General features: G+C 42.4%; 1 protein-coding gene across 3 annotated transcripts in view; it reads left to right on the plus strand.

Annotated features, from left to right (window-relative positions):
* ildr2 (immunoglobulin-like domain containing receptor 2) overlaps nucleotides 1-16,622 on the plus strand; it is a 32,415-nt gene that overhangs the window by 5,067 nt on the left and 10,726 nt on the right. Inside the window, exons 3-6 of one of the 3 annotated variants that reach the window (XM_047370544.1) lie at nucleotides 267-386; nucleotides 11,485-11,541; nucleotides 14,973-15,119; nucleotides 15,210-15,383. In XM_047370544.1, coding sequence (XP_047226500.1) covers nucleotides 267-386; nucleotides 11,485-11,541; nucleotides 14,973-15,119; nucleotides 15,210-15,383 — 498 coding nt within the window. Of the gene's footprint in view, nucleotides 1-266; nucleotides 387-1,578; nucleotides 5,595-11,484; nucleotides 11,542-14,972; nucleotides 15,120-15,209; nucleotides 15,384-16,622 lie in introns of those variants that run through there. The other 2 variants (XM_047370543.1, XM_047370545.1) reach the window with 2 other exon arrangements.

The raw sequence follows: 16,622 nt of genomic DNA on the forward strand, positions 1-16,622 counted from the left end.
GACAAACATTTGAATGAGGGAGCTGCTGCATTTGTTTGTGCTCCACATCTGAATCATGGCTGACTGTGCTCTCTAAAATAACAATTTGTGTCATAATTTCACAATACAGGAGGAAGAACAGTCTCATAATGTCAACCTCCTTGTCTCAACCCTTCAATAACTCACCATGACTAAACACCCTTTTTCTTCAGAATGGATTTGAACTCTCATCTGTGCTCTCTCCATTGAAATCATATAATATGAGCCTGTTTGTTGTCTCTGTGCAGAGGCTGACCTTCGCATCGGGGAGCTACAGTGGGGTGACAGCGGAGTGTACTTCTGTAAAGTCATTGTGGCTGATGATCTGGTGGGAAACAATGAGGACCACATGGAGTTACTGGTTCTCGGTATGGCTGCACTTTAGTCCTGCTGATGTAGCAATATAAAGTTTAAAACCACTTTGCTTTTGTGAGTCTTTGAGCCATATGTCGTCTGTAAAGGTTTTAGTAAAAGGTGCATTCACTTGCCTGCATTCCCAAGTCTCTCCACAGCAGCTACCATGGAAACAGCCTTTAGATGGTCCTGATCCTTCATGACACACTCTATTGTTCAACCAGTCATGCATTTTAGAGGATCCATGTGCACTTGACTGGACTGGGAAAACCTAAAGTCAGTGAGGCTCTCCAGCAGGGATTATATCTTCAGACAGACAACACTGCCCATTTGTGTGTGTTCTGCTTGTTCTCTGGGAGTATTGGCTGCTAGTTAATAATTGTACAGGGCTTGCAAATCTACACCAGACAGTTAAAATTTCACTGCTAAAGGTTGGACAATCGCCATTTACTGTAAACTGGAGCTCTTTACAGTGATGGTTCTCCTACCATGACTAACTTTCACCTGATGCTTATTCATTCACACCCTCTTCACTATGCTAATCTGATTAGAACCTTCTCACGGAGCAAGAAAATGGGGCTTCAACTAATGAGAGTAAAAAACTGGCTGGGCCTAAAAGGATAGATCAGATTTTTTATAACTAATGCTTAAAACCTTTCAGAAGGTTTTTATCATTGATAGACAGTTCTTTAGGGATCTTCTTGTTATATAAATAAATTAGTTGAGACTTAAGCTAAGCTAGTCCAATAGCGGCCAATTTCAAAGCGTACTTTTACTGCCTTAAAACAGCTCCAGTCTCTAAAATGTTATAGCAGGCTATGCGAAAGCTATTTTATGAACCTTTAAACCGTGGTCGCATATGTATTGGGTGAAAGAGTCAGTGCACCACTAAATATCTCCCTGTGTGAAACACGTACTGAGAAAACAAATATGTAAAGTTTTACTACTTGGCAGAAAAGTGAGGCAGTGTAAAGATTAATTAGAAGCATCCACTTAAACTGCTCTAATTTTTTTTTTTTACTTTCTATACCGATTTACTTTTTTATCAATTGCTTTTGCGCAAAATAATTCTGTTTCTCGGTACGTTTTTTACACAGGAAGATCATTGGTCGCGCACTGCCTCCAATCTCCATTTCCAAAGTAAACAATAATCGGCTTCAGTGTAAATAATGACCTAATCCAAACCTAGGTTAATAAAGAAGTCTTCTGTTTTGAGACAGAAGAGGTCCGCTTTGGTCTAAGCCCCTCTGAAACTGCCTGTTAGCTTTGGCCTCCAAGACAAACTAACCTGTGGAAAAGAAAAAAACACAACAACAAAAAATCTGAACTCTTAAGTCTGAGACTGAAAATCTGTGTTAAGTTCTTAAAACAGGGGTTTCAAGCTCCAATCTGTGAGCCTTGCTGTCTTGCAACTTTTTAGATGTATTAACACACTTGATTGCATCTGAGGAGACATTTCAGCCATTTGAATCACCCTTCAAGGACTACAGTTTCACACCCCTGCCTTAAACTGAAGTCTGTGGCAACATTCAGTATTTCCTGACTCCCAGCATTCTGTAGAAAGCAGATACTGTGTCTTAATAACCAGTTGTATTTGGACTACTAACAGAAGACAGCTGAGAACATAAGACGTTTCTTTTCCTTTTAGTTCCTGCAGAATAATTTGCAGATATATATTTTTTGTCTCTACCATACCCCCTGCTTATCCATCTATCCAGGCTGAGCTAAACTCATTGTAAAAAGAAAGCACTCTCTCTCTCACTTCTAGATTTTAAACACATAATCGGATCTTTTCCAGGTTCCAATATCAATCTAACCTCAACTTTACACAACTACACTCTATAGATTTCATCACCTCACCATTTATTAAATACAGATGAAGCCAAATAGAAAGTTTCAGAAAAATCTGGTTCACCCAAAAAACTGAAGATACATGTAAAATATGTAATATAGAATTTCCGAGCGGGTGTACTTTCTCATTTTTACTGAGTGTATGCGCTGGTTGCTCTGTCTTTATATATATTCAGAGGAGATGACGACACCCTTAATCATTTAGAATGCTTTCCAAACAGTTAATTGGTAGTAATCTTTGTTGTGACAGTTTTGAGAAGCATGAATGAATAAATGAATGAGATTACTTTGTTTCATATCAAGCAGCAAATACAAAACAGGTCCAATTGCTTTCATTTCTCTCCTCTCTAAACTGAAAAAATTTTATCTCTTAAAAACACATTCTCACTGAAGACTCTAGGTTTGGATTTTTCTTCTCTAACTAACTGATCCCTGGTCACATTTTCAATACTTTTTTTGGATTTGTTTGCTTCAAACTCTTAAACTTTTGCACCCCTTTTTTCTGGCAAATTCCCCTCATAAACTCCTTCATGACTCACTCCATAACCCTCCAATAAGTCTTTGCTCCTCAGAGCTGCAAAGCCCCTCGCCTTTCTCCAGTTACTCCGTGTCTCATGGTATGTGAGTACGGGTGCAAGGCCAAGGTAGCAAGATTACTTTTTTCTTTGCCCTCCACACTCCTTACCAACCGCTTACTCTGCACATTTGGTAAGCTCTCTGCAGTTCCAGGAGTGTTTGGTCTCTGCTTGCAGACAGACAGATCATTTGCTGGCCTTTACTCTAATCACAGTTGCTTTCACTCTCATAATAAGCACGTGGAACAAAAACAAGTGGCTTAGCCTCAGCATGCAACAGTTTTCTAACTGATGTAACTTAGTCTGACCTTTTTATTTTTAATAATAAGAACAAAGACACATTGTATTATTACTACAACACAACTTGTCTAACTGTATTTTAATGAGTTGCTGTGGAAAAGTGTTGACCTAAAATTTATGTGTCCCAGAAAACCTCCCATTTGCTCTTTGGACCTGCTTCTCTAATTGTCGCATATGTGTGTATGCATGTAAAACGTTTAACATCATGTTTTTCTAATCATTTGTATGTGGCTGTAATGCTGGCAGATATATGTCATGTAAACCATGAAAAAAAATTGCTAGAACTTAGGCTGAAACAAACAGAAAATATAATATTCTGTATAACTTTTCGCTACACGGGCCAAAATCTTAAAAGTACTTTTTTATTATTGTTGTTATTATTACTCCTTTATTTAACCAGGAAGTTCCATTGGGATCAGAAATCTCTTTTATATGGGAGACCTGGCCAAGACAACAGCCACCCCAAATCAGAAACATGTAAAACAAAATAATATTACACAATAAATAATACAAATGACACAGCAATGAAAACACAGTGACTTCTAGAAAACAAACAATGATGTTCTTTTCTAATTGTATTTTTTATAAAACTCTTAAAAACCTTAATGGATGTAGGTGTTTTAAGTTTAAGAACTTTTTGTAGATTTATCCAAACCATGGTGCATGATAGGAAAATATACCAAAACATGTGTAAAAACATACCAAAATTGTTGGTTAAAAGTGTCCAACCAACTCAGTCATAGAAGATCTAGTGATGAGTCAGAGATTTTGCATTTGAGATGAAATGTAAAGAAGCCAGATACTCAGAATCAAGGCTCCTTGTAATGAATAGCTTCGTTACGTATGCTGGAACACTTAAAATGCTGTTTTGTTGAAAGAACAAATTACACTGTGAAAGAGATTGGAGTATTTTATTCTTAGTTTGTGGCTGTTTTTAGGCAGCTTCTTCTCAGCTGGTACTGATGATGACCTGTCTTGGTAAACAAACATAACAAATGGATAAAATACCAGTATTGTGACCAGACTTTGGAATTAATTGTTTTCCAGTGTATTGTTAAACAAATGACTTACCTCTGTCTCTTCCTCTGTAGGGTGTTTGGGTTAAAAGATTCCCCAGGGGCCTGAGCACCTTTTAAAGGTTCCGGAAGAGACCATTATAAATTGAAGGGGAGGAGTAAACTGTGTATGTTAGTCTTTAGTGTTAATGACTTAAGCCTAGGTAGAGACTTGTTTTGGAAATGTTTAGTAATAATGTTTGTTAAATAAAGTGATGTTTTAGCTATGTTGTATGTATGTTAGTGTATATGTTTGTTTCGCCTGTCATGGTAGGTCTGTTAATGGGAGGAGCTATAAAAGGCTGCCGGTTAAAAAATCTCTGGCTGTAGCTGTGACCATGTGTGACTTGTGTAACAGGGTCTTGTACCTGTATGTCTTCAGTGTTGGTGAATAAACACCCAGTGGGCCTGCACCTTTTATCTGCCTCAAGCCTCCTGGCTTAATCAGCTGCCAAGGGCCATTCTAACAAGTGGTGTCAGGAGAGGTATTGGAGTCACAGAGTGGAGTTAAGGATGACAAAAGAAAGAGAAAAGAAAAAACAGGACCAACAGGTGGAGCCTGATGATGGAGTAAAGCCATCCACTGCTCAGGGGGGCGCAGCAGCTAGCAACCCTGAGGAGAAGATTGAGGAGCTTAATGATTTGGTTAAATCACTCATTCGGTCTCAGGCAGCAAGAGATCAGCAGATGGAAAAAGATGCCTCCCGTCAAGAGCAAAAATGGAAAAGTATGCAGCACCAGTTTCAGCAAATACAGCTACAAGTTCATGAAATGCAGCAAGACCTTAGAGGTGAACCTCGAGAGTCTGGAGCATGGCGGTCTCAAGCTGACAGTGATCCAGGTGAGGGGACAAGCCAACCAACCAATCCTATCAGACCAGAGAGGGATCTCAGCATGCACAGAGAACCTAAATTGCATCCTCTTTCACCTAATGATGATATTGAAAATTTTTTGACTACTTTTGAAAGAATGGCTCAAGTCTGTCGATGGCCAAGAGATGAATGGGCTATCCGGCTTATTCCCCTACTGACTGGTAAGGCACTAAGTGCTTATGTCTTAATGGATATTGCAGACTCAGAAGATTATGAAAAGGTGAAGGCAGCCATATTGCAAAAATATGAGATTACAGCTGAAACCTATCGGCGACGCTTCCGTTCTGTGGACAGCTTTCCTGGGGAGACTCCGCAAGAGCTTTATGTGCGCCTCAAGGACATGTTTTCCAAGTGGGTTAAACCAGACAAGGCAACCGTGAAAGAAATTTCAGAGACAATGATCCTGGAACCGTTTCTGCGGATGGTCAACCCTGAGCTGGAAGTGTGGCTTCGTGAGCATAACCCAAAGACAGCAGAGAATGCGGCACAACTCGCAGAGGTCTTCACAGCAGCGAGACGAGGGACAAAACACAGTACTTTTGCCCGGGACATCAACTTTGCCCACAAAAGTAAGTCCTCTGGGGATGGACGGGGTTGTGGTCAGTCAGAGAACAGGGGATTTTCAAGTAGTAGGCAGATTACCTCTAGTAAGTACCTGCTTGACGCTGCTAAGAATCCCCGTTTTCGTTCAGGTAAGCGAGATATAAGATGCTATTTATGTAATGGACTGGGTCATACTCAGTACTCTTGCCCCCTTACTAATCATTCTAAGCCATCCCTGTTTTGCACTGTCCCCAGGCCGACGAAACATGCTTTTCGGGATGCTGCTCATACTGTACCAGTTTTGGTTAATGGTCAGCGTGAGACGGCCTTGCTAGATACGGGGGGATTTCAGACCGTGGTTTTGTCTTCCTTAGTACCTAGAGGAAAGTGGACTGAGGAGAAATCTCACATAAGTTGCATACATGGAGATAAGCATGCATATCCAATGGCTGATATATATTTGACTGCAGGAGGGCACACATTTTTCATGTCAGTAGCCCTTGCCTCAAAGTTGCCATATGCAGTTATTCTGGGTAATGATGTCCCCATTATTGCGGATCTCATCCAGCAAGCGGAACTACACCCTCACAGAGAACAGTCAGTAGCAAGCCCAGGAAATGTGGTCCTACCGGAAGGGAGGGATGCCCCGTTAGCACAACCTATAGAGTCCCAGCTTAAAGCAACATCTACGGGGTACAGCATGGTAACCACAAGGGCTCAGATTGTACAAAATGCATTGAGGGAACTACCATCTTTTGAGGAAGTATGGGAAATGGGGCCAGTTAAACCATCTAAATCCAAGGCTGAGAGAATGAGAGAGAAGATGAGGGGTTTAGCCAGGCGAACAGATAATGTTCCTATACCATCTCAGCTTCTAGATGTTAACCTTCCAGCAAATGTAGGTGAACTTCAGAGGCAGGATCCAACTTTGAAATGTTGGTTTGAGAAGGTGACAGAAGTTGAAGGAAACACACAGGGCAGTCCAGGATTTCTTGATGAGGCTACCTATGTAGTAAAAGGGGGAATTTTGTATCAGTGCAAGGGAGATGTGGAGTCCTTAGCATTGCCACAAGAGTTCAGAGAGAAAGTAATGGATCTGGGACACACAGTTCCATGGGCTGGACATATGGGATTTCAGAAAACACTGTTGAATTGCCAGAAGATTTGTGTGGCCAGGGATGTATAGTCAGATATCACACTTCTGTAAGTCTTGTGTTAAATGTCGGCTCACTTCAGGAAGGAAGGTTCCACATGCCCAGCTTCTGCCCCTACCGATTATTGGTACTCCCTTTGAGAGAATAGGGATGGATGTAGTGGGTCCCCTAGAGAGAAGCTCAACAGGTAACAAGTACATCTTAGTGATATGCGATTATGCCACTCGGTACCCTGAAGCTTTTCCCCTGAAGTGCGTAAAAGTCAGAAATGTTGCAAACTGTTTGATTCAACTTTTCTCAAGAGTAGGAATACCGAAAGAAGTTTTGACAGATTGTGGAACAAACTTTATGTCTAAATATTTGCAACAAGTCTATAAGTTGTTAGGAGTGAAGGGAATTAAGACCACCCCATATCATCCCCAGACGGATGGGCTTGTTGAGAGATACAACCAGACTCTAAAGAACATGCTGCGCAAGTTTGTTTCCACTACAGGAGCAGATTGGGACCAGTGGTTACCCTATTTGCTGTTTGCCTACAGAGAAGTCCCGCAGGCTTCAACAGGATTTTCACCTTTTGAACTGCTGTATGGACGGCAAGTAAGAGGACCATTAGACCTCCTGAAAAACTACTGGGAAAATCCTGAATCTGCAGAAGAGAACATTGTGGCATATGTGGTCAAGATGCGGCAGAGGTTGGAGGAGATGACAGCGCTAGCACAGGAGTGTATGAGAACAGCACAACAGACCCAGAAAAGATGGTATGACCAGAAATCCAGAGAAAGGGTCCTGAAACCAGGCCAACAAGTCCTATTGCTGCTACCAACATCAGATAACAAGCTGCTTGCTAAGTGGCATGGCCCATATGAAGTGACTCGACAAGTGGGTAAGGTCACATATGAACTGTTTATGCCTGACAGGGTGAAAAAACATCAGACATTTCATGTGAATTTGTTGAAAGAATTCCAGATGCACCAGAGGCCAGTGCAGCACCTCTTGGTTTGTAATGTCAATGATGAGGTGGATGAGAAGTTTTTACCCTCTAATGACCCACAGGTCAGTAGGGTTGATCTGTCTCATCTCTTAGCATCCCAGCAGGAGGAGGTTTCATCTCTGTTGGATCCAGAACTGTTTACAGAGACTCCAGGTTTTACAGACCTGGTGCAACATGAAATCTACCTCAAGAAGAATGCTCCAGCGCGGCAGAAGGGCTACCAGATACCGGAGCGGCTGATGCCAGAACTGAAGAAAGAGATCAACTTTATGTTGGAACTTGGTATCATTGAAATATCAACAAGTGAATGGTGTAGTCCAGTGGTTCTTGTACCAAAAAAAGATGGTTCACTGAAATTTTGCATTGACTTTCGGTATCTGAATTCTTTGTCTCAGTTTGATCCATATCCTATGCCCAGAGTTGATGATCTGTTGGAGAGAGTGGGAGGAGCCAAGTATATCACTACACTGGACTTGAGTAAAGGATACTGGCAGGTGGCACTAGCACCAGAGGCACGCAAGCTGACGGCATTCAGGACACCATTTGGTACGTACCACTTCAAAGTGATGCCATTTGGTCTTCAGGGAGCACCTGCCTCTTTCCAAAGACTTATGGATCATGTTTTGAGAGAAGTGTCAGATTTTTCAGCAGCCTACTTGGATGATGTGGTTGTGTTTAGCCAAACTTGGAAGGATCACATGCTCCATTTACGACGAGTGTTGGGGTGCATCAGAAAAGCTGGATTGACCATTAATCCCCAGAAATGTGCCATTGCCCAGAAAGAGGTGGCCTATTTAGGCTATGTGATTGGGTTTGGCAAGATTAGACCACAGGTGGGGAAGGTGGAGGCTGTTCATTCTTTTCCTGTACCTACTACCAAGAGGAGAGTGAAAAGCTTCTTGGGCCTTGTAGGATGGTACAGGAAGTTTATTCCTAAGTTTGCAGAGCGTACAGCTGTGCTGAACAACCTCACCAAGAGCAAGTCACCAAATAAGATTCAATGGACTCCTGAATGTGACAGAGCATTTAAGGATCTTAAAAATGCCATCTGCATAGAGACTGTTTTGCACACCCCAGATTTTGAGAAATCCTTTACACTGCAAACAGATGCTTCTGGAGTGGGTCTGGGGGCAGTTTTATTGCAGGAGGATCATGGAGAGATGAAGCCGCTAGTGTTTCTGAGCCGCAAGCTTCTGGACCGGGAGACCAGATATTCGACGGTGGAGAAAGAATGTCTAGCAATGAAGTGGGCCATTGAATCATTGAGGTACTACCTGCTGGGAAGGCATTTCTTTTTGGAAACCGACCACCGGGCCCTCCAGTGGTTGCATCGGATGAAGGATGCAAACGCACGGATTGCTGGATGGTACCTCGCCCTGCAACCGTATAACTTCACAGTCCACTACAAGGCGGGAAAGACCAACACTGTAGCTGACTGCTTGTCTAGGATTCCTGAAGGTTAAGGTACTGTGTTATTAAAAAGAGGGGGTAGGAAATGTAATGAATAGCTTCATTACGTATGCTGGAACACTTAAAATGCTGTTTTGTTGAAAGAACAAATTACACTATGAAAGAGATTGGAGTATTTTATTCTTAGTTTGTGGCTGTTTTTAGGCAGCTTCTTCTCAGCTGGTACTGATGATGACCTGTCCTGTTAAACAAACATAACAAATGGATAAAATACCGGTATTGTGACCAGACTTTGGAATTAATTGTTTTCCAGTGTATTGTTAAACAAATGACTTACCTCTGTCTCTTCCTCTGTAGGGTGTTTGGGTTAAAAGATTCCCCGGGGGCCTGAGCACCTTTTAAAGGTTCTGGAAGAGACCATTATAAATTGAAGGGGAGGAGTAAACTGTGTGTATGTTAGTCTTTAGTGTTAATGACTTAAGCCTAGGTAGTTTTGGAGATGTTTAGTAATAATGTTTGTTAAATAAAGTGATGTTTTAGCTATGTTGTATGTATGTAAGTGTATATGTTTGTTTCGCCTGTCATGGTAGGTCTGTTAATGGGAGGAGCTATAAAAGGCTGCCGGTTAACAAACTGACGGTGGCTGTAGCTGTGACCATGTGTGACTTGTGTAACAGGGTCTTGTACCTGTATGTCTTCAGTGTTGGTGAATAAACACCCAGTGGGCCTGCACCTTTTCTCTGCCTCAAGCCTCCTGCCTTAATCAGCTGCCAAGGGCCATTCTAACACTCCTTAAAGAGGAGGCGGCTGCATGCATGCATGCACGATATATCACAGCAATCAGTTATAGACAGAGAAGTGGCCTCAACCAGTTTTTTCTTAGCAAATTTATTTTATTCTGAAATGTAAACCAATTTTTATTTTGAGCTATTAGCTTTATACCAAAGCTTTTCATCAGTTGATATTTCCAGTTACCTAGAGGATGTCACCCTCAATTATACCATCAGACATAAACATTCCTGGATGCTGGAGAGGTTTTGATAAAATTATAAACTTTGTTTTTTGGGCATTTAAGCCCAGTTTTAGACCTTTGAACATTTTTTGTAATGATAAAAATGAAGTCTGAAGTTCTTGTATTGTCTGCTGCTGTGGAAGCAGATGTGTTGATGATTGCATCATCTGCATATAAATGCAATTGAGTTAATGAGTCACTTGGAGGCCACAGAAGTTAGATTTTTTTGTTTATTATAATACAAGAGTTATTGTATCTGGATTTTTTTATTACCTGCTTAACCATAAACTACACACTTTTTTTTGTCATTTTAAAACGGTAACCTATAAAATCTTGGTATAACTGAATACTGGTAACTGTCCCATTCCTGTTGTACACCTAAATTTATACCAGTTCCGGTTTTAGCTGCAAAAATCACCTGATTAATGACACAAAGTATGAAGTCAGAGCATCTCCATTCTCAAATAGATCTGTGGTTGTAGGTGAGATCATTCTAATCTGAGCTCCAACTGGGATGTCTGAGAAAGAGAGAGAACTAAACAACTCACTGATTGATATGTTTTACCCCGTAGGCACACCTATACAAAGTGACTAAATTGTGTTGTGTCTTGTGTTGTGTCATGTTTTATAATTCTCAAGTTTAGAGTTCCCTTTTTAAACAGCAACAGAGCAAATTTTGTAATTTGCTTATCAGATTTTCTCTTTTATTTGTGAATCTTATACTTTCATAATTCCTGATTGAGGGGCAAAATGAGGGATGTCCCCAAAATCCTGGTTGGGAATCTTTTGAGCTGAATTGGAACTGAGGCCTTGAATATTTCAGCAATAATAGTTTGGCAATAAGAGTAGGATATTCTGTTGACAAAAAATAAACCTAAGTCTAGCTTTTATTTTGCTTTGGCTTTAGCTTTAACACACCAGAACCAAGGCAGCAGCTGATCAGTATGTGTTTTATGCTGGTAAAATATTTCAGATATAGCATAAACTTTAGCTGATATCACCTTTCAGTGGATGATATATCTCCACATTGTTCAGGTTCAATGCTGGTCTTTCTATTTGTTTTTCCAAACTGGGATGTGCTGACAGCCATTTACTGATAATAATGCCATTAGTATGAATAGATAACCCACATGACCCCACTTCAAGGAAACACAGCTACCCTTTTAATGCTTTTCCTGTATGTTCTGTCAGCTTGATTTTGAAAGATCTTAGTTTGTTTAATTAATTGAATAGTGCATGACCATCAATCATCATCTCTGCTACAAGATTTTCTCATTTGCCTGAACTTTTTGCCGCCGCTTCCTGCTGCTTCTGTCTGGCCTTCACCTGTGCTTTCCCTCTCTCTGCAGGCAGGACAGGTGAGCAGGACGATCTTCTGCCTGGGTTTGATATGGAGATCATGCCAGGTAATCAGCTGTCGCTGCTCTGCATTTTCAAGCTTTCCTGTCGCCTCCTAATTGATCTGATCTCACTGAGCATAATCAAAGCTTTCATTGACTATGAAATAAGTTGTGGGCTTTACTCTAACGGCTTCTTACTGTTTAAATTTCAGATCTAGTGCCTTACCCTTTGCCACCCTTAGTCAGAGCTTAAACTCTTTGGAGAAGGCTGGTGGGCGGAGCAGATTTAGCTTAATAACCCAACATGGGGAAGTGTGTGGTTAGTGTCTGTAAGTTCCCTTGAGATCCCGCGTTTCAAGGTCTGTTTCTCGTTGCTCAGAATCATTATATATATGCTGTAATCTGAAGAAAAAGAGGGTTTTTAGGGGTAAGACATTGGAGAGATTGAAGATTGAAATTCTGCACATTCATCTTTGCAAAACAGCTCAATCTGTCAGATTGGATGGAGAACATCTGTGAACATCAATTTTCAAGTCTTGCCACAGATTCTCAGTGTGATTAAAGTCTGGACTTTGACTGGGGCATTCTATCACATGGATTTCCTTCAATCCAAACCTTTCTGCTGAAGCTCTGGCTTTATGTGTAGGGTCGTTGTGCTGCTGGAAGGTGAACCTCCTTTACAGTCTGTACCCTTTTTTGCAGACACTAAAAGATTTTCTCCCAAGATTGTCCTTAACTCCACCCATTTTCTCATCAGATCTGACCATTTATCTGTTGCTATACATAAAAAGCATTGCATGAGGCTACCAATGCCATGTTTCACCGTGGGGATGATGTGTTCAGGGTAATGTGTTACTTTTTTGCCACACTTCTCATCTGACCAGAGCATCTCTGGATAAAAGTACCTTTTGGAAATAACAAACTTCCTCAAAATCGCTACCTGCTGCGGCTCTGGCCCCCGGCCTGGCGCTGGGATGCGGTAACAGTCGGGTGAGTGGGGCTTTTGGAAGGCATCTTGTACCTGCACAAGTGTGGCTAGTGGGTTGTGCTCAGCCAAATGTGGTTGGTCAGCCGGGTGCGGGTACCTAGCGGACATGTTTACGTTATTTGCTTTTGTTTCCCTCTCATGGATGGGCGGGGTGGGGTTGCAGGCACTTGGTTGGGTGGTTTGGCGGTTTGCTGCTTCACCGGCTGTTATGTCCATGGGGGTGGGGGGGTCATGTCTTTTTTTTGAATGTGTGGTCATTGGCATTTGGATTGGCTTAGCAGTGACGGCGGAGCTCAGCTGGTTGGTGTTTCTCCCTGGGCTGTCATTGCATTGGTGGTGATGTGGTGTGTTTGTGTGTTTTCTGGGGCATGGTGGGAGCCTTCAGGGGGGTCCATTGTAAGTAAGGTGCTCTCTGATGTGCTATGCTGTGCTTGTGGGCGGAGGCCGGGGTGTTGTTGCGCGGGGCCCTTGCCTTGCCATCATGGTGCACTGTGTGGTGGAGGGCTGGATGCGGCAGAGGTGCTTGGAGCGGTGCTGTATGGATGTGTCTTCATCAGCTTTTTGGGGGTGGAGCTCATCTGTGAGGTTGTGCCCTTGTGGGGAGGGAATTCATGGCATTTGGGCTCGGGGGAATGTGTTCGATATCTGTATACTGATTTGGGGTGGCCCTGTGGGGAGATTCATGTTCATTGGGGGTCGGGACTGCTTTGTCTTGGTACGGCTCTGGTTGGCGGGCTAGTTTGGACCAGGTAGACCCCTCTTTTGTCCATGACCCCCTCTCCAGATGGGGACAGGAGTCGTCTGGGGCTGGGGCCGGCACCAGTCTGGGCTGGTGCTTGGGTGGCCTGCCTGTCTCCTGTTGTAATGAATGGGACCACGTCCTGGGTCTGGGGGCTGGTTGCCCCTCTGAGGTATCGATACCTGGACCTGGGAGTATAGTGTATGTATGGGAAGTGTGAGTGAGTGTACGACATCCATTGTTGTGTGTCTTTACGTTTGGTGTGAGTGTTTTGAGGGGTGGGAATGTATGATTGTAGCTGTGTGCACCTGTTTTTGTGTCAGGTTGGGGCTTGGGCTGCTCCCTCTCCTCTATCAACTTAGGCCCCCATTAAATGTGGGGCCTATATCCTCCCCGCCATACTGGCTGGTGTTTCTGCCCGCTGGTGTATTGGTGGTTGTAGGTGCCCGGAGCTGGGTGCTTTGGTGTGTGCCAGCTCACTCCTGGTGGCTGCTTGGCCAGGCCTTGGCCCCCTGGTTCTGTCGGGCCTCTGCTGGGGTGTGATGTGCTCTGGGGTCTAGGGTCTCTGGGTCCATGGTTGGATCTGCTCCAAGGTAGACGGCTGCTGATGGGGCCAGGGCTCTCAGTACTGCAGCTCCTTGGGGTTCCTCTCTGCTCTTCTCTGGGGGAGGGTTGCTGGGGTGGACCACACTTAAGCAAGGACAAAAGGTGTTCAAAAATTGGAAAAACTTCAATTTAATACTATCAAAAATAGTTAACAAAAAGGTAAACTTCAATACAAAAATAACTCAGATAATAAATGACATGAGTTTGGGCCCAACTCAGCTGAGGTCAAATGAACAACAACAAAACTCAAACAAAACTGACCTCAAGACCAAAAAACAAAGACTACTTAAATAGGGGTGGGAAAACCTAGACTCAAATGGGGAAGGCACAACATAAGAACAAATGAGAAAAATACATACAAACTAATTAACAAACATAAATGACACAAATTAATCTTTAACTTAACACAAATAAGTGAATACTAAAGTGACAAAATAACTAACAACTTTAACAAGTTAAGAAGTTAAGTCCCCCCCTCAGTCTTTTGGAATAATGGTATGTTCCTGGCTTCCACCTCCAGCTGGTCTGCATTTGCAGAACACTTTGTGGTGGTGGTAGAAGCATCCACCACAGTTGCGTTAGTCCCGGCGATGGTCCTCCCGGGGTTTCTATGCTCTCGGGGGGCCTTTGAATGTCTGTGGATCAGATCTGCCCCGTGTTTGTCTTCTTGCTTCTATTTCTTCCTTTTCGTTTCTATCTCCGTGTCTATTGCTATTGAAATCATCCCAAAGCAGCATCTAGTAGTTTTTTTTATATTTATCAAGCGGAGCATTATAGCGCTAGCCGTAATGCTTCACTTGTGAAAGTAAATCTGTGGGCTTCTTCTTGGCACTCAGACAACAATTCTGTGTGCTTGTCTGCTGGACAGGACATGGAAAAAAAAAAGAAAGTCCCAGTGGAAAAAAAAGAAGAGAAAAATAACCTTTAAGCAGGTCTTAAACATACTTTTCATTAAGCCCACATTTCTGTGTTAAAAATGTTTTTAATTGGTCTGGTGAAATATTCTAATCTAAAATGTCGGGTTTTCGTTAGTTGTGACCAACGAATCATCATAATTAACAGACATAAAGGCTTGAAAAATATGTATCTCCAGAGATTAGCATTAAATGCGTATTTATTGTTTAATGTATTTTCTTTATCTGTTTGTATGTTTATGTTAAACAGAGTGGGCGTTTGTGGGCTCCGTGGTCCTGGGCAGCATCCTGTTCTTCTTGTTGTTGGGGATCTGCTGGTGCCAGTGCTGCCCTCACTCCTGCTGCTGCTACATCAGCTGCTGCTGCTGTCCTGATACCTGCTGCTGCCCACGACACTGTCAGTGACACAGATAGTCATGCAATGTAGGTTCTGTCAGTGTTCTTGCCATCTGCATGGGTGGTCTTATTGGGTTGTTAACTTTTTCAGTGTATGAGGCGGGGAAGATGGCGAAGACCCGACAGGCAGCTCAGGTTCCTGCTCAGGTTCCCATGTATCCTTACTACATTCCCAGTGTTCCTACTGTGGTCGCTCTTTCTCCTTCATCCCAACTGGACCCAAAGATATCATCGATCACCTCAACAGAAAATAACCTGGCTGGAGGTGAGTCAGTAGTCTTTAAATGGTTAATTTTCTACCACTCTGATAGGAAGTGAGAATAACTTGCCTAACACCGTATGAACTCATTAAGGCAGTATTCCCTCCTTTGTTTTCTCAGAACTACTAATGAAATATGATTCATTGGATAAATATTAATTACTGACTGTCTAACTCTGAATTTATCCGTCATCCTTGAGTCTGGTTCAAAGCAGAACCGTCTCTTTCTGTCATGCATGCTTGTGAGTTAACACAAATGAATCATCTGTGTGTGTGTGTGTGTGTGTACTTCTCTGCATGGTAACATCCTCTTGTCTGTTTATGTGTTTGTATGGGTGCTTGTGTGTCTGCATCTGCAGTGTGCAGTGGTTACTGTCTGACCAGCAGCCGAAACCAGGACTCAGTGAAAGTTCTGTACTACATAGAGAAGGAGCTGGCTCAGTTTCCGACCAGCAAGATGGCTTCACTCAAATATAAGCCTGCAGAAAAGAGGCCTTTTTCTGAGTGGCTGTGTGTGTCATTCTGTGTCTCTTATGTGTGTATTTTGTGTGAATTAACTAGTTCTAGAATCCATCTAATCCTCTTAATCATCTCAAAACATCTAACTAATTCAGAGAGGTTTGGGTGTGTATTTAGTGTCCTTTTCCTTTAGTAGAACATTAAACACCATGTAGTAATACGCGTATAAATATTTATCACAATAGAGGTAAATATTTTTTTATAAAATCTATTTCTGTTGGCTGCACGGTGGCCCAGTTGATAGCACTGTTGTCTTGCAACAAGAAGGTCCTGGATTCGACTCCTGGCTGTGGGTCTTTCTGCATGGAGTTTCCATGTTCTTCGCATGCATGCGTGAGTTCTTACTAGGTACTCTGGCTTCCTCCCTCAGTCCAAAAACATGACTGTTATGTTAATTGGTCTCTCTAAATTGCCCTTAGGTGTGAATGAGTGTGAGCATGGTTGTTTGTCCTGTATGTCTTTGTGTTGCCCTGTGAGGGATTGGTGACCTGTCCAGGGTGCACCCTGCCTCTCGCCCGTAGACTGCTGGAGATAGATACCAGCTCCCCCGTGACCCACTGTGGAATAAGCGTAATAGAAGATGAATGAATGAATTAAACTTTTTTATTTGTAGATCGAAAAATTTCAATAATATACAATGACATTTTGCATTGTAAATGCATTCTCACTTGGAGCAAAGCTAATTGTCACTTTCTTGGTGTTCATATTGCTGTACTATTATCAATG

Source organism: Girardinichthys multiradiatus, chromosome 7 (genome assembly GCF_021462225.1).
Source record: "Girardinichthys multiradiatus isolate DD_20200921_A chromosome 7, DD_fGirMul_XY1, whole genome shotgun sequence".
NCBI lineage: Eukaryota > Metazoa > Chordata > Actinopteri > Cyprinodontiformes > Goodeidae > Girardinichthys > Girardinichthys multiradiatus.